Source organism: Tursiops truncatus, chromosome 8 (assembly GCF_011762595.2).
Source record: "Tursiops truncatus isolate mTurTru1 chromosome 8, mTurTru1.mat.Y, whole genome shotgun sequence".
NCBI lineage: Eukaryota > Metazoa > Chordata > Mammalia > Artiodactyla > Delphinidae > Tursiops > Tursiops truncatus.
This window is the reverse complement of record NC_047041.1, coordinates 66,321,327-66,336,939: the sequence shown is the minus strand read 5'-3', so window position 1 is coordinate 66,336,939 and position 15,613 is coordinate 66,321,327. Positions and strand designations below refer to the sequence as shown.

The 15,613-nt window shown below is 35.8% G+C and overlaps 1 protein-coding gene across 9 annotated transcripts in view; it reads left to right on the top strand.

Annotated features, from left to right (window-relative positions):
- Positions 1-15,613, top strand: part of BTBD10 (BTB domain containing 10) — a 72,283-nt gene that overhangs the window by 17,784 nt on the left and 38,886 nt on the right. For 2 of the 9 annotated variants that reach the window (XM_019947974.3, XM_019947972.3), the window contains exon 2: positions 8,642-8,799. The exons of 5 other annotated variants lie outside the window; for them this stretch is intronic. In XM_019947974.3, the coding sequence (XP_019803533.1) occupies positions 8,699-8,799 (101 nt within the window). In that variant the 5' untranslated portion in view covers positions 8,642-8,698. The remainder of the gene's footprint in view (positions 1-8,641; positions 8,800-15,613) is intronic. 2 more of the 9 variants (XM_019947973.3, XM_033862578.2) reach the window with 2 other exon arrangements.

Genomic DNA, 15,613 nt, shown 5'->3' with positions numbered 1-15,613 from the left:
CATAAGGAAATGAATTGTTACAATCTCAGTAACCTTGGAAGTGGATCCTTCCCCAATTGAGCCTCCAAATGAGGATGTAATTATGGTTGACACCTTGACGTAGCCTTGTAGAGGACCCAGCTAAACTATGCCGGATTCCTAACCCACAGAAACTAAGATAGTATATGGTATTGTAAGCCACTGGGTTTGTGGTAATTTGTTATGTAGAAAGGAGGTTGTTATGTCCAAATGAGAGAAAAAATTTAATTTTAAGCTTCTTGGATACAGCAAGAATATTCTGGTAAAAATAACTGAAGGAGTTTTCAGAGAGGTTAGAAACTAGGATGATTTGTCTGTTCTTCCAGAGATTAAAATTTACTTTTAAGCTGAGTGAAATATGTTTTACATCATAGTTACTATAGGAATGACATAAGGTTTTTTTTTAATTAATTAATTTATGTATGTATGTACGTATGGCTGTGTTGGGTCCTCGCTACTGCGTGTGGTCTTTCTCTGGTTGCGGTGAGTGGGGGCTACTCTTCGTTGTGGTGTGGGGGCTTCTCATTGCGGTGGCTTCTCTTGTTGCGGAGCACAGGCTCTAGGCATGCGGGCTCAGTAGTTGTGGCTTGTGGGCTTAGTTGCTCCGCGGCATGTGGGATCTTCCCGGACTAAGGCTCGAACGTGTGTCCCCTGCGTTGGCAGGCGGATTCTTAACCACTGCGCCACCAGCAAAGTCGGATGACATAAGGTTTTGATTTAGCTACTGAAACTGTTGCCAGCTATTGTGTTCAAAGTACATGGCTCTTTGATGACCCTGTAAAAGTCTAAGGAAATTTTAATGTTCAGTAGAACAGGGGAAGGTCAGGTGTACCTTGGAGAAATTGGGAAAACTCAAAATGAGTAGAAATCGTATCCTCACTCATTCTTCCCCTGTTCCCTGTGTTGTGATTATTTTATAATTATTATTTAAACCAGGACATGGATGATATCATATTCACCTTTTTATTCCAGCCATCTAGCACATTATAGATGCTCAGTAAATGTTGAGCGACTGTCTAGGAATTCTCATCGTCCCTGGTGATCTCAAAAGGCAAATGGAAAGTTATAAATGAACTAATGAAATATTATGCAAAATTTGTATTTGGTAGTCTACTAGAGAAAGTCAGCAATGTGCCCAGCACTGTGTTATTATATAAGGTGTCCTGTCTTATTTATTCTTTTTTTTTTTTTTAACATCTTTATTGGGGTATAATTGCTTTACAATGGTGTGTTAGTTTCTGCTTTATAACAAAGTGAATCAGTCATACATAAACATATGTTCCCATATGTCTTCCCCTTATTTATTCTTTATAATAATTTGATTGGCAGTTATATTAGTAATAGATAAAATAATGGTAAAGAGAATTGTATTATTTTCTTCATTTCACATTTAAGGAAATTGAGGTCTTAGAGGTTAAGAAGCTTGTACAAAGTCATACAACTTAGTTTTATCTGATTCCAAAACCTTTTCTCTAAGTCACTTACTATTGTGGCAGAAGTAGAAAAATTCTCACCAGTTTTCATGATCAAAAATGTGTGTGTGTCATTTACGGCAGTGGGAGGGTGGCTGTGGATTAAGTATGCTTGGGATGGTAAGGGGGGCAGTGTGATGTGGGGGTTTTGATCCAAAAGTGCTTTAATTATGTCATGCTAATATGTTTGACATTTGTAAATATTTATTAAACATCTCTGCTGCTGTTTTTTTCTTTTTAAATTTCAGTGCAATAAAATTCTTTCTGGTGTACCGTTCTTAGGCGTTTGGACAGAGGCATACAATTGTGTAACTACCACCACCACCACAATCCAGTTACAGATAATTCCATCACCCCCCAGAATTACCTTGTGCTATTACGCTCTAACGTCTTGCTGCTCTATCTATAATCCCTACAGTTTTGTCCTTCTGACAATGTTATATAAATGAAATCATATGGTATGGAACCTTTAAGTCTTGCTTCTTTCATTTATCATAATGCTTTTGAGATTCCATTTTGTTGAGTGTATTAGTAGTGACTCCAGTTACTTACATGTTGTATCATTAGATGCTGTCCCATCTGTGTCTGCAGAGCTGTTGTTTTTCTTTAATCTTTCTCTTTATTCTATGGGTTGGGTAATTTATTCTATGGGTTGGGTAGTTTTCAAGTTCCTTGATTGTTTTTTTGTTTTTTGGTCATTCCATCTGCTATTGTGCCCATCTAATGGATTTTTCATTTTAGTTCTTTTCAGCTAGAGCTGAGTTTTCATTTTTTGTTTTCACTTATCTATTGAGATTCCCTTTCTGCCACTCATTAAGACCATTTTCTTGTTTTATGCTTTGAATATACTTTCCTGTAATTGTTTAAGTATATTTATAATATGTGCTTTGAAGTCCTTATTTGCTAAATCCTACATCTGGACCTACTTGGAGTCAGTTTCCATTGACTGCCTTTTTACCGTCTTGTTTCTTTGGATCTCGTAATTTTTGGTTGAAATTTTTGGTGTTCTTTTGAGGATTGTCAGGGTTTTTTTTTTTTAATGTATATTTTAAAAATTTATTTATTTATTTTTGACTGCATTGGGTCTTCTTACTGCGCACAGGCTTTCCCTAGTTGCAGCGAGCGGAGGGGGGGGTCTCTTCGTTGCGGCACGTGGGCTTCTCATTGTGGTGGCCTCTCTTGTTGCAGAGCACAGGCTCTAGGTGCGCGGGCTTCAGTAGTTGCGGCACACGGGCTCAGTAGTTGTGGCTTACGGGCTCTAGAGCGCAGGCTCAGTAGTTGTGGCACATGGGCTTAGTTGCTCTGCGGCATGTGGGATCTTCCCGGACCAGGTCTTCGACCTGTGTCCCCTGCATTGGCAGGAGGTTTCTTAACCACTGTGCCACCAGGGAAGCCCAGGGGGTTTCTGTTCTAGTGGACCATTAACTTGCCTGGACTCAATCTGCATACTTTGTTTCCTACACAGTATGAGACAGCTGATATCTGTGCTCAGTTCTTTTCTTCCAGCTACTTGTTTTTTTAGCTTGGTCTCCTGGGGAGTGGGGTAAGGGTTAGTGTTCTCTTGCACCTGTGTAGTTTGGTGGTCAGCCAAAAATTGGGGCAGAGATTATACTCAGATTTTGGAGCTGATCTGCCTTGTGGTTCCTCTACTTCTGGGGATTCCCTCCTAGTATCTATTTTGTCTTTCTGTAGTGGTCTCTGCTCTCTGACATCCCAAGCCAGTAAGGGCTTCAGCTTTCTGCTGCTTGGGCTGTATGGTTGGGGAATACATTCAGTTTAAAAAGCATCAAACTCATAGATCTTACGCCCTGTAGCTTTCAATTCTTCTATAATCCACCATAGGGGCTACCTGGGGTCTCCCCCCATGCGTGTGTAATTTAACTGAGCAGAGTTTATGCTCAGATTTTTACGCTTCTGTGGTTCTTTCATTCCCAGTATGTCTGCCTTAAATTTCCAGCTGCACTTCCAGCCCTGAATTATTTTCTCTACCACTTTGAGCTGTGTGGCTGCCTTCACCATATTTGTAGGGGGTGGGGAGGGCTCTCAGCATAAAAACTTCAAGCTGATCTCATGGTTCTGTACCCTTCCAGTTGGAGTTTTTCAAGAGTAACCTCTTTTGGGCTTCCCTGGTGGCGCAGTGGTTGAGAGTCTGCCTGCCGATGCAGGGGACGTGGGCTCGTGCCCCGGTCCGGGAAGATCCCACATGCTGCGGACTGGCTGGGCCTGTGAGCCATGGCCACTGAGCCTGCGCGTCCGGAGCCTGTGCTCCGCAACGGGAGAGGCCACAACAGTGAGAGGCCCGCGTACCGCCAAAAAAAAAAAGAGTAAGCTCTTTTTTTTTTTACTACTGTATGCTTTGAGACACTTTCCAAAAAAATGCTATAAAACAATTAAAAATTTTTTTAATCCAAATTTAAATAATTGTTATCTGTATGAGGCTCACATGATCAATTCTCTCAGCTGCATTTGCAGGAGGTTCATTTTCATCCCTCTGGTTCCTTTTAAAAGCTGCTTCCTCTTGTTCTTTTTCTTTCACAGTTATATCTATATCATGTATTTTGTGTCTTCAAGCTGGTACAGTCTCTCTTTTATGCCTATAAGGAGAGAAGCTCATCAAATGATCCCTCAAGTTTCTGGCCCTTCAGAAATTCTTCCTACATCTAGACCCCTAGCATTCAGGTGTTTGCTCTTTTAGTCTGCCAATCTCAAGCGATTCATTTGCCCTGGGGGGCTATCGCTGCTTTTGGTCTTTTCCATATAGGAAAGGTTACCTTAGGACATTTTGCTAGCTCAGGTGCCTTCTTGACTACCTCTTGGTCAGTCTTTCCCACTCCCACCTCTGGGTATTTGGCTTTCTATGCAGCTGAAGGCAGTCCTTGGTGTCTGGCCCTGGTATCACTATGTGATTCTGTTCTATTCACTTTTTTCCCTCTCTATCAGGTCTTTCTCTCCAGTAACCACCACACACTTTGTTTGCCAAGTTTGAGAGATAAAAATAATTTCACTTATCAGAAAAGCTCTTGTGTAATGACACTATTTAGAGTGAGATCTCAGTAGTTTGCACAAAGCCACAAGATGGCTGTGTTTAAAAGTGACATCTGGGGCTTCCCTGGTGGCGCAGTGGTTGAGAGTCCGCCTGCCGATGCAGGGGACACGGGTTCGTGCCCCTGTCCGGGAAGATCCCACATGCTGCGGAGCGGCTGGGCCCGTGAGCCATGGCCGCTGAGCCTGCACGTCCGGAGCCTGTGCTCCGCAAAAAAAAAAAAAAGTGACATCTGTTGGCAATAAGGAGCAAATATATGAATTTCTGTGTACTTCACTTGCTACAGTATGGAAAGAACATGGGCTTTCAGTTAGACTGGGATTCTCATCTTAGCCCTAAGATTTCCTCATCTATGAAACAGGATAGTAATATTGGGTTGTTTTGAGCTTTAAATAGGAGAAAGTATGTAATCTTCCTAGCACATTGATAACAGGAAGGACAGCATAAATTGTCTCTGGATACTGTCCTGTTTTTTTTTTTTTTAAGCTCTTCTGTGGGTCATTGCCATTAATTAATAGTGCCTGGAAATAGTGTCCCTGGGAGTACTTACTTATGATACTGTAGTCTTGAAGATTCTGTCTCTTCCTACCCCCACCCCCCTCCTGTTATAAAGGTAGTAATATCCAAGAGAAGGAGAAGCAGTCGACGCACTCTTTCCCAATTGACTTTTGGCAGTTTCCTGAATGTATGTCTCTAGCCAATAGGCCCAATTGTTCCAGCCTCTGTATGGATTATTTCTAGATTATTTAGAATTTACATTACTTCTGTCATGCCTAAAAATATTAGTAATGAATTGTTACATATTGTCTAAGAATTTTGTTTCCAGTAGTCCAGAAATTATTTTTTGGTGATTACAAGATCCAAACCAGATCTTTAATTTGCCTAATATAAAGTAGACATTGGGGATCCAAGTGTCAGATTTTGAAGAACTTTTTATGGTATGGAGTTCAGATCAGGAGATGAAGAGCCATTAAAAGTTTTTAGAAAGATAATTCTGATTATAGCAGAGCTAATATGGAATCGAATGGGGTAAAGAGGTCAAGTAAGAGGCTTATTCTTAGCTATTAAGGTTTAAATGAAGACAGCAGCCTTATGATTGATAAGGAAGAGAAGGAGTCAAAAGAAAAATTTGAAGTTAGACTTGATGTTGGGAAAGGAGAGGTCAAGGATGACTTCAAGATTTTTGATTCATTGTATGTTATGTGTAAAACCTGGTGTTCTCAAGGGTTTGATCCTATTTCTTTGCTGTCTCCCTGGACCCAGCAGATGAAGATGGAATCCCAAAGAACACCCAGGATATGGGGTTGGAGGGTGGGGTAACAATGCAAGACTACCCAGGTAGGAGAGATACACGAGTAAGTGGTATAGAGCTGTTAGTGGAGTCTTTTCTCCCCATGCTAGGGTGAGTTTTTTTGAGCAGAAGAATGACATCCAGCTTGCTTTTAGCATGTGTAAATTTCTTGGCATGTTATATTAGCTGTTCAATAAGTACATGAATGAATGAATAAATGAGTGAGTGAGTGAAATAAGATTAATATAATGTCACTGAGTATGGCGTAGAGATTGGTTAAAATATAGAAGATCATTAGATGTTTCAAAATAGTATATAATGTGTGTCGTTTGCTTTTTATTTGTTTGTAGTTAAATCTGTAGCATTTAAAAATGTGCTAGCATGTGTAGGCAAACACAGGCATATTTTTTCCAGCTACCTTAACTTGAATTTCACTTCTTTTTTGTTTGTACCCTTGCTATTGGGAGTGAGGAGTGGGGTGAAATCCTTCACATGGTGATACTCAAATTTTATTGACAAGTGAAATGTAAACATGATTTTCCAGTTGACTTTTTCGATAGCCTTCATCTGAACATTCTTTACTTTCTTGTGGCTGGCTATAATGTACATGTTGTTAATTTCAGTAGGATTGATTAGGAATTCATACTGATATTTCCCAGCTACTAGATATGTGCCACCCACTGTAAAATAGTGGAAAATATGAATTGGAATTTACCTTATTCATTCCTTGTGGTTGTATTTTTTTAGTCACTGTCTCCCATGGTTTAGGATTATTCTTTACTCAGTGGTCTTCTGTGGGTTTCCCGAAGGGTGTGTCTTACAGTTAAGGGTTAGGAGCTAATGTGCCCTTTAAGGAAATGCTAATGCCTGAAATAGCTTATTGGAAGACCTATCCAGTAAGGAGAAAATGCTCTAAATCTCATTCTACATAACCTGCTAAGCCTCTACATCTTTCATTTCCCTCCTTATCAGTTTTCCCTACTATTCTTTTTTACCTTTTTGGTCTCCCTTGGTCTGTGACCATTTTTTCCTAACTGACTTCCTGCTTTGTCTCTCTGATTTATTCTTTTTCACCCTTCTCTTCTGCCTCATCTTTTCAAGACAGATAACTAGCTATAATACCAAATTCAAGTTTTAAAGTGTTTCTTATTTAGTAAATACATTTTTATTTTTCTAATTAAATGAAATTGAGATTTTATTTGTTTTCATAACAATTTGTGGTTTTTATGTTCATTTAACATCTGACTGATTTTTAATCAGTCATTCAGCGATCCTTCAGGAAAGGTTTCCTTTTCCAGGAGTATTCAGCAAATAAACTGCATCATTTGCTAAGGAATTTGAATTAGCCATTGTACAGTTCTCCTCCTTCCCCCTTTATTATTTTTATTTCACTCTTTGAGCTACTTATTTACATATTTATTATATTAAAATGTTAATTTATTATTAGATTTTTCAGTTGTTTTTGGAAAGAAAGTACTAAGTTAACTATTAAGAAAAAAATTCTAAAGTAGCAAAATAGTTTCTCTAAAATAAAAGTGTTTCTTTTAATGAGCTCTGAGATAGACTCACAATTTTCATGAGTTTATCTTTGGCATTTTTTGGTGAAATTGTACTGGCATAATCTATACAATTCAGTGAGGTGCAGTATTTTCTCAATTCTGGATTCCCTTTGACTTTTTTTTTGGATGGAGAATGTAGGCATCCGTCCCATTACCTCTCATCCCTTTGACTTTAATGCATAAATCCCTCCTCACTTCCCTCTATCAAATCTGGCTTGGAAAAGTATATACAAAGCATACAGAAGTGAGTGTCAGGAAACCTGGGTTCTAATTCAGTTTACATAACTGTTCAAATTGTTTAACCTCATTTGTTTTTTCTTTTGGTGTTTGCAATCTCTAAAAGTCAAATCTGACCTACTATTTCTAAACAGAATACTCCAGTCTGAGCATTTTTCAAGATCAAGACTTCATGCTATATAGTAATAAATTCTCATTGTTCTTTATAATCCTGCTGTTGACCAACATTGTGACCTTTGGCAAAGTTACTAACCTTCTCAGACTGTTTTCTGTTCTGTATATGAGGAGTATAATACCTACCTTGTAAGTTGATTGTGAAGATTAAATTGGGTAGTGAATATACTTTAAAGTGCTTAGTTCAGGTATTTCGTAAAGCTGTTGTTAAGTGAGTTCTATAATTTTACAGGACTGTAGTAGAACTAACAGTCATAAGCCTCACATATGAAAAGGCATAAAATACATGAATCATATTGATAAAATGTTTTTTGATAATTGCACTGTAAGGAAACATCAGGATGTTTGCATACTTTTAGTTTTGAACAAATATTAAATTTCTATTCATGGTCTTTAACTTGGTTAAAGAAATAACAACATTGTTATCTGGTCTTACTAGATGCTTTGTTAAGTATCTTAAAATTTTAGTGATTAAGAAATGTGTTCCAAATGAAATTTTGTCTGAAAGAATCATTCTGTGGAGTTGTTTTTGTCTCTTTTGGTTCTGTATTGATGTTTGGAAACATGAGGTACCCAAATGTCAATAAGTATGTTTACTAAATACAAATAGCACATTATTAAAATGTTGTATAGGAGTAACAAATTTAATCGAATAATCAAATGAAAAGTACCTAAAAAGGCTTTTGGTGTTTATTTTAATCTGATTTGTGGCATTTTGTGTGTCTGATGTTTTATAATCCTGTTCATCACTTTAAAAAATGTCACAGTAATGTCAGAAAGGGTACAAAATTCTGTGACTTACTCTGCATGGAATAGATTTAAAGGTCAACACTACTCTTTTATGTAGGTTATGGGTGCTTCATGTGTGCTTTCAGAGCAGTAGTGTGAGGAAGCTTGAAGTGGGATGGCAGGACGGCCTCATCCTTATGACAGTAACTCCAGTGATCCAGAGAATTGGGATCGGAAATTGCATAGTAGACCTCGTAAACTTTATAAACATTCAAGGTAGGTAGAAAGTATGTATTTCACATGTCAAAGCTCTGCTAAAACTGATTTTTATGAAGAATCAAACTGCATTTGGTGTGGCCAAGTACTGTCAGGATGGGAGCCAGTTTACAAAATATATGAATGTTTGCATTTCTCCTTAAATAACTTTGAGGGAAACAGTTTTTCATTTTGATTTTCTTATATTTGTATTTATATGAATTTTAATTTCTGTTTCTAAATAATGCTAAAATATCCTTAGTTGACCCCATGAATAAATGCTATAGTTAATTAAACTGGGAAGTCTGGCAAATCAGGTTAACTCTTTGTATTTAAAACTCTCTAATACGAATTTATTTTGTGCTCTAAATACATTGTGTATGATAATTTATAGGCTTTTGTCAGTCTGTGCCTCTGTACATTTTTAACTATGTGAAATTATGTTGTGTTATCATTGTGATCCTAATAGTAAAATCAGTCCATCAGTGACTTGCCTGGTTCATTTAAAGTTTGCTGCATTAAATGAAATTCAGTTGAAAAGTTTCAGCCCATTTATACATTATTTTTAAAGCTTTCATTTTGTGCTATGTGACTTATGGGGAACACCTCGTTTAGAACACTTTATGATCTGATATTTTAAGGTGTTGACACCTCATAAATCTCACATAATGTGGGTATGTAAGCATGTTTTCATAGAGAGTTGTGCTTTATGAACATTTACTTAGGGGATATTATTGAACGTTTAACTTACTTGAATGTAAAATTCTCCTGATCACTGATAACTAATACCAGCTTTATTGAAAAATAATAAAAACATGCCGTGATACTGAAATCCTTTTTGTAATTTTAAAAGAAATGATTCAGCTACTTTTATTAAGTTATATACATGGCTAGAAAATATGAGTGACTAGTACTATTTAAGTCTCCTGACAAGATGTGTACCTTTATTGTGGACTTTTAATGTGGTGAGGTCTAAAATGAAGACGTTGAGTTGACTTTATTTATTTATAAGTACACACCAGTGGTGTGTTTTTTGGTTTATTTGTTTTTTTGGTGTGTTTGTGTGTGTGTGTGTGTGTGTCCTTCAATTGGTGCTCTAGTTCTTTTTCTCCATCCTGTTTTACATGGATATTTATTTTGTCTTTGAGATTAAAGAGATATTGGTTTTATCTCATTAAATATGGGGCTTTATTTATATCTGATGTTATATACATTTTTTCAGGTGAATTATATCTTATCCTTGCTAGTTCTTAATATTTTTCTACTGATGTACAAGACTTTGTTGTATATGAAGTCGTGACAAGGTGAAAATAAACTATTGTTTGCTTTATAAAAGCTGTGGGCATACAATGGGAAATGTTTATTAAAAAACAGTACTTTTAAAATTACTGTTATTTTACTTCAGTAAAAACAGTTATCATAGCTCTTCTTGATTTCTATAGCATCAGTATCTTTTTGGTGCTCTTTTTAAAAAAGATTGCAGTAGTATTGGTTGTTTAAGTGAAAAATATTAGAGAAGTAAATGAATACCAATGTATTGATTTTTTTTTTTTTTTTTTTTTTTTTTTAATGGAAAGACCGTGAAATCCTTTGACCTTATCTTAACCTCATTCATGGAGAAACTTCCCAAGGGAAAACAGTTTACTTTTTGGGACCTCTTGTTCCTATGAACATACAAACATGTAACTTCAGATGCTTTAAAAATATATTCAATTTGACTTTTTTAAAATGGTAGCTTTTGAATTAATAGTAAATTAATTGAGCAGAATTAAAAACTAACAGCAGCAAGTATTCTTGAGAACCTGTGCTCATTTCAGGAGAGATTAAGTAGTTCGTCAGGGTACCATCATGGAATGCTTTAATATCCACGTATGGAACAATTAGAGGACAATAGAGCACTAAACTGTGGTAGTGAGTTGCAGTAAAATAAGAGTTCAGAGAAGGAATCAGTGTCAGTCTGAACAGGTGAAAATGAGACTTGAACTAATCCTTGGATGGTTAGGTAGATGGAGGGCATTCCTGCCAGGGACCTTCTGGAGATTACCTTGACTGGATCTAAAGGTAGAGCTCTGTGAATAGTATTAGTCCCCATTTAACAGATGAAAAAAATGAGGTTAATAAACTTGCCCAAGGCCATCCAATTTATAAATGACAAAGCTAGAATTTATAAACAAGCTTCTTCTTTTTATTTTTTAAAATTTTGAATAACTTATTGTGATACATTTAAAATACATATACAGTAGAGAGAACAGGTATAATGAACCCCTATGTATCCGTTCCCCAGCTTCAAGTTACCAACTCATGGCTGATTTTGTTTCATCTATACTTCTGCCTACTCGCATCCTTTTTCTGAATCTTGTGTATTTTATTTAGGGATGTTTGAGTGGAAGGAAGCCAGATTAAACACTGGCTTAACTTAGGGGTTTATTTTTCTTGTACACAAAAAGGCTTCAGTATATTAGGGTCAAAGGTCTTTGATTTTTCTTGGTGTTTCCTCACAATCACAAGATGGCTTACCATAGTTCCAACTGTCATGTCCACCTTCCAGACAAGGAGGAGGAGGAGGAAGGGAGACGGGGACGATGGGAAAGAGGCTTCATTTATATCAGGAAATTAAATTTCTCAGAAATTTCCAGCGGGATTCTGCTTATATCAATAAATCATTGTCTAGAACTATGTCATATGGTCATCTCTGGATTATGGAGACTGAGAAATATAAGTGCTCCCGTTGCCACCTCAAACAGAATTGGGGATTTAAATTTACAAAAACTAAATGTGTCAGTCTGTTAAGACTGCTATAACAGAATAACATGGACTGAGTGGCTGTATTATAAACAACAGAAATTTATTTCACATGGTTCTGGAGGCTGGGAAGTCCAAAATCAAGGCACTGGCACATTTGGTATCTGGTAAGGGCTTGCTTCCTGCTTCAGACACCCCTCTTTTTGCTGTGTCCTCACATGGTAGAAGGGACTAGGGATCTTTCTGGGATCTCTTTTATAAAGGTATTAGTCCCATTCATGAAGGCTCTGCCCTCATGAGCTAATCACCTCCCCTCCATATACCATCACGTTGGGGGAATACATATCAACAGATGAATTTTGAAAATAAAAACATTCAGCCTTTAGCAATAAAGAAATAAGCATACTTTATTGGTTCAGTTTTTGAGGATTTTCAAAAAAGTTATTTAAATTTGCTTTTTGTTCTGTTCACATATTGGAATAGCCTGCTTTCTAAAATGTTTTTCCTTTGATTTTTTCCCCCTTTACCTTTCCTTATTAGCAAGGATAAAAATAAATTTCTTAAATTATAAAGGTAACAATAATAACTACTATATACATGTACTTACCTTGGAGGTTTGAGGGTTTGGTGGGCATTGCGTTATGGTTTCTCTTTTACCTAATACAACTTTAAGGTACTTTCTTTTCTGATGTTTCTTTGAATGTAGACTTAATAGGTATAACACTGATATAAAAGACAAGGCAGGGAAACTGATCTCAGGGTGCCTGCAATTCCTCTGCAAGTGCATACAAATGAATTAGATAGCTGAAAAATTACTGAACTTTATTTCTTTCTGACTAGTAGTTGTATAGTTAATACTTATATTGAGGGGTTTGGTAGCTTGCTGAGAGGTTAAAGATCATTTCAGTTGAAGTTTATTTGGCTTGAGTTATGACAACTTTCTTTAAATTAGGAGAGTTTTTGCTATTTAAAAAGGAAAAAGAAAGAGCACCTTTTCTGTGTAACTGATGTTAAAACGCCCTAGAGTGACAATATGCTAAAAGCTCTTGCATATTTGAATTGGGTCGAATACAACTATTTAAAACTCAGATCTGCAGTCTGCTCAGGTTACTAAAGACAAATGCATCATACGTTCAATATCAGACTTTGCCGCAAGGGGTTCATTCTCACATAGAAGTACGCATGCTCCTTTCTTCTGAGACTGCACGAAGATTGAGCTTTCCATTTTCCTTTTTAAGTCACTCTTTAGTCCTAGCAGCAGTTTAGAAATGGAAAAGTTTGGTTGCTTTAAAGAGTAGTTCCTTAGTGGGTTCTTAAAGTACAGATAATATTTTCTCTTCAGTTCTAAAGAGAAGTTTTACTGCCCAGAATAGGTACACAATAAAATATTGAAAGGAAAAAAGAAAGTTAGCTGCATCCTAGTTTTCTAAAACCTGGCAAGCTGGCAGAGCTAGAATTAGCTTTACAGATGGCATTTGGCAACATATCTACATATCACTAAGCCCTCATCTCCTGAGTTTTCTTCATCCTGTCTATCAGTTACAATATCCAATCACTGCACAAAGATGGAGAAGTGGGACGATCACAGCTCACACGATGCTGTTTGGTTAGAAACGTCAGTGCTGCACAACCCACGGCTGAGTCAGTGTCTGTGAGAAAATAAACTGAATTAATATATAGCGGGGGTTGTATCTCTGAACATTTAAAGCCTAAATAACCTCAATAGCATTATTACACAGTAGAGGGAGGAAAGCTAAAGGAAGTCTGTAGACAGGTGAGGTAGGGTGACTGGGAAATTTTCTCATTGTTCAGAGGAATTCTGAAGATGATGGAAATATCAGACGTGCTAAAGTTTCCTAGTAATGCCCAAGGATGCTGACCTGGCTTTCAGTGCTGCATTGTTTGAAAAAGCAGAGTCCCTTTATACTCTGATTTCAAAATTTTTTTCTTGTTTTTGTGTGTCTGCCTTGGCATATACTAAAGTAAGGTGTGTATTCATTTATTACATGATAATGCTGGCTTATAATTCTATACATATATGAGAGAGGTTGAGAGAGATATGTTTAGCCTTTGTTTCATTATGATCATTTATGTTTCTGAATGTTAAAGATCATATGTCTTGATTGTCAGTTTAATGGCAAGTTATTTAAAATAAATGTGTTTTTATTGTTTCTATGGGTTTGAGGCTTTGTTTTTTATTTCATTTAAAGTCTTAGTAGAATCTTTATGTAATTGAGAATGCATTATGTTTGATATTGTTTCTTATGAATATCATAAAATTTATTTAAGGAAAAACTAATTTTGAAATAATATTTTTGATATATTTGAAAATGAAATTCAAGATAGAGAAATGAAATAATTTCCTAAAGAAGAAGGTGAATGTATTTTTACTTTTGGATGAATTAAGGATTAGTTGAATCACTTTATATATATTTTACAGAACTGAATGTATTTGAATGATAAAGTTTTAACTGGTTAAGATGACTTTTTTCCTAGTTTTTTGGAACACAGGCTCTGAATAGATGATCTAGATACTGCCACTGAAATAGAGAGTAAATCAGATAAGTTTTTGGATTGCTGCAACTTGATTTTCAACCAGAAAATGTTTCTAAATGAAGATAATTGTTCTTGCTATGAGATTTTAAGTCTTGACTGGTAACAGTGCTTACTTTATTAGGAAATTTTGGCACAATTTTAAATAATCTGACTAATGGCTTTTTTCTTTTGTCTTCATTATCCCTATCCTACTGAGCCTTCATTTGGTAGGGATTTGGGAGGATATACAACATTTTAAAATTATTTTAAATGTTATTAAGTAGTTTATAACATTCTTTTCCTTGAAATGTCAGGAAGTTCTTGTGATTTCCCCCATTTTATTTCTAAAAGTTTGAATGTTCATCTTGATGGTTATCATAACTTATTTGTATAGATAGGCTAACTGGTGGTATCTTATTTTGGCTTTTTTTTTCCCCCTGGTTTTGTGTCCAGAAATGTTTTTCTAAGCTTGCTTTAGTAATAGAGTTATAAAAGCAGAAATCTCACGCTAGACTTATACTTTATAGAATATTTTTTTCTCTGGTTCGGCTTATTTTTAAAAAAATAATGCCTGTGTTATTATAAGAGTAATACATACTCATTACATAAATTTGATAGATACAGAAGAGCACATAGAATAAAATTAAAATGTTCTACCATCAAAAGAAAAACTTCAAATATTTTCACGTATAACCTTTTTTCCCTGTGTATATATAAAAATGTAAATTCACACATAAACACTTAAAAATGATTTTGGGATATTACTGTATACACTGTTATATAACCCATCTCTTGTTGTTTTCTTTTTCTTTTTTAATAAAAAACAAACTTAATCATGAACGTTCCCTTTGTCATGAAAGTCTTCTATAGCATAATTCTTGAGAACTGCATAGTGTTTTATGTATATATATTTTGTAATTTATTTCACCAATCTGAGTTTTTCTGATTCGTGATCAGAGAAAAGATCAGCTTGATTCCACAGCATAGATTTCTCTAAAAAGGAAGAATGTCTTAAGGAGTTAAGTAAAAAATACAATTTTGATACTTTTCAGAAGGAAAAAGATTCTCAGTGTGATTATACAATGAATTCTTTAAAGATATGCACACTACTTTTAAAACAAAGGAGATAAGATTGCCATAACAAAGTATAGAAAATCTTCTTAAAAATCAGGGAAACAGAGCTCAGACAAGCTGAGACTTTTAAGAAATGCAAAGGCCAACCAAAAGGGTTTCTTATATTACATTTTAAGAAGGAAATCAGTGAAAGTGTAATAATAATATATGGCAATGAGGTAAGAAAAAAATTCCTCAAGTCTTATTTAGGAGCTTCTTTGTCAGAGAGGAAAAGCAAACCACCACCACCATCAATAATAATAGCAAAGCAAACATTTCTAGTAAGGACAGAAAACCAACATGAATATAGAGATAAGTAATGCCTCTAGCTAAATGAATTGTCTTCTGGAACATCTTACAATTAAGGAACTGACTGTAAAATCTTAAAATTATTTATATTATTTGTAGTCTTTAAAGGTTTTAGGAGAATACAAGAAGTACTAAA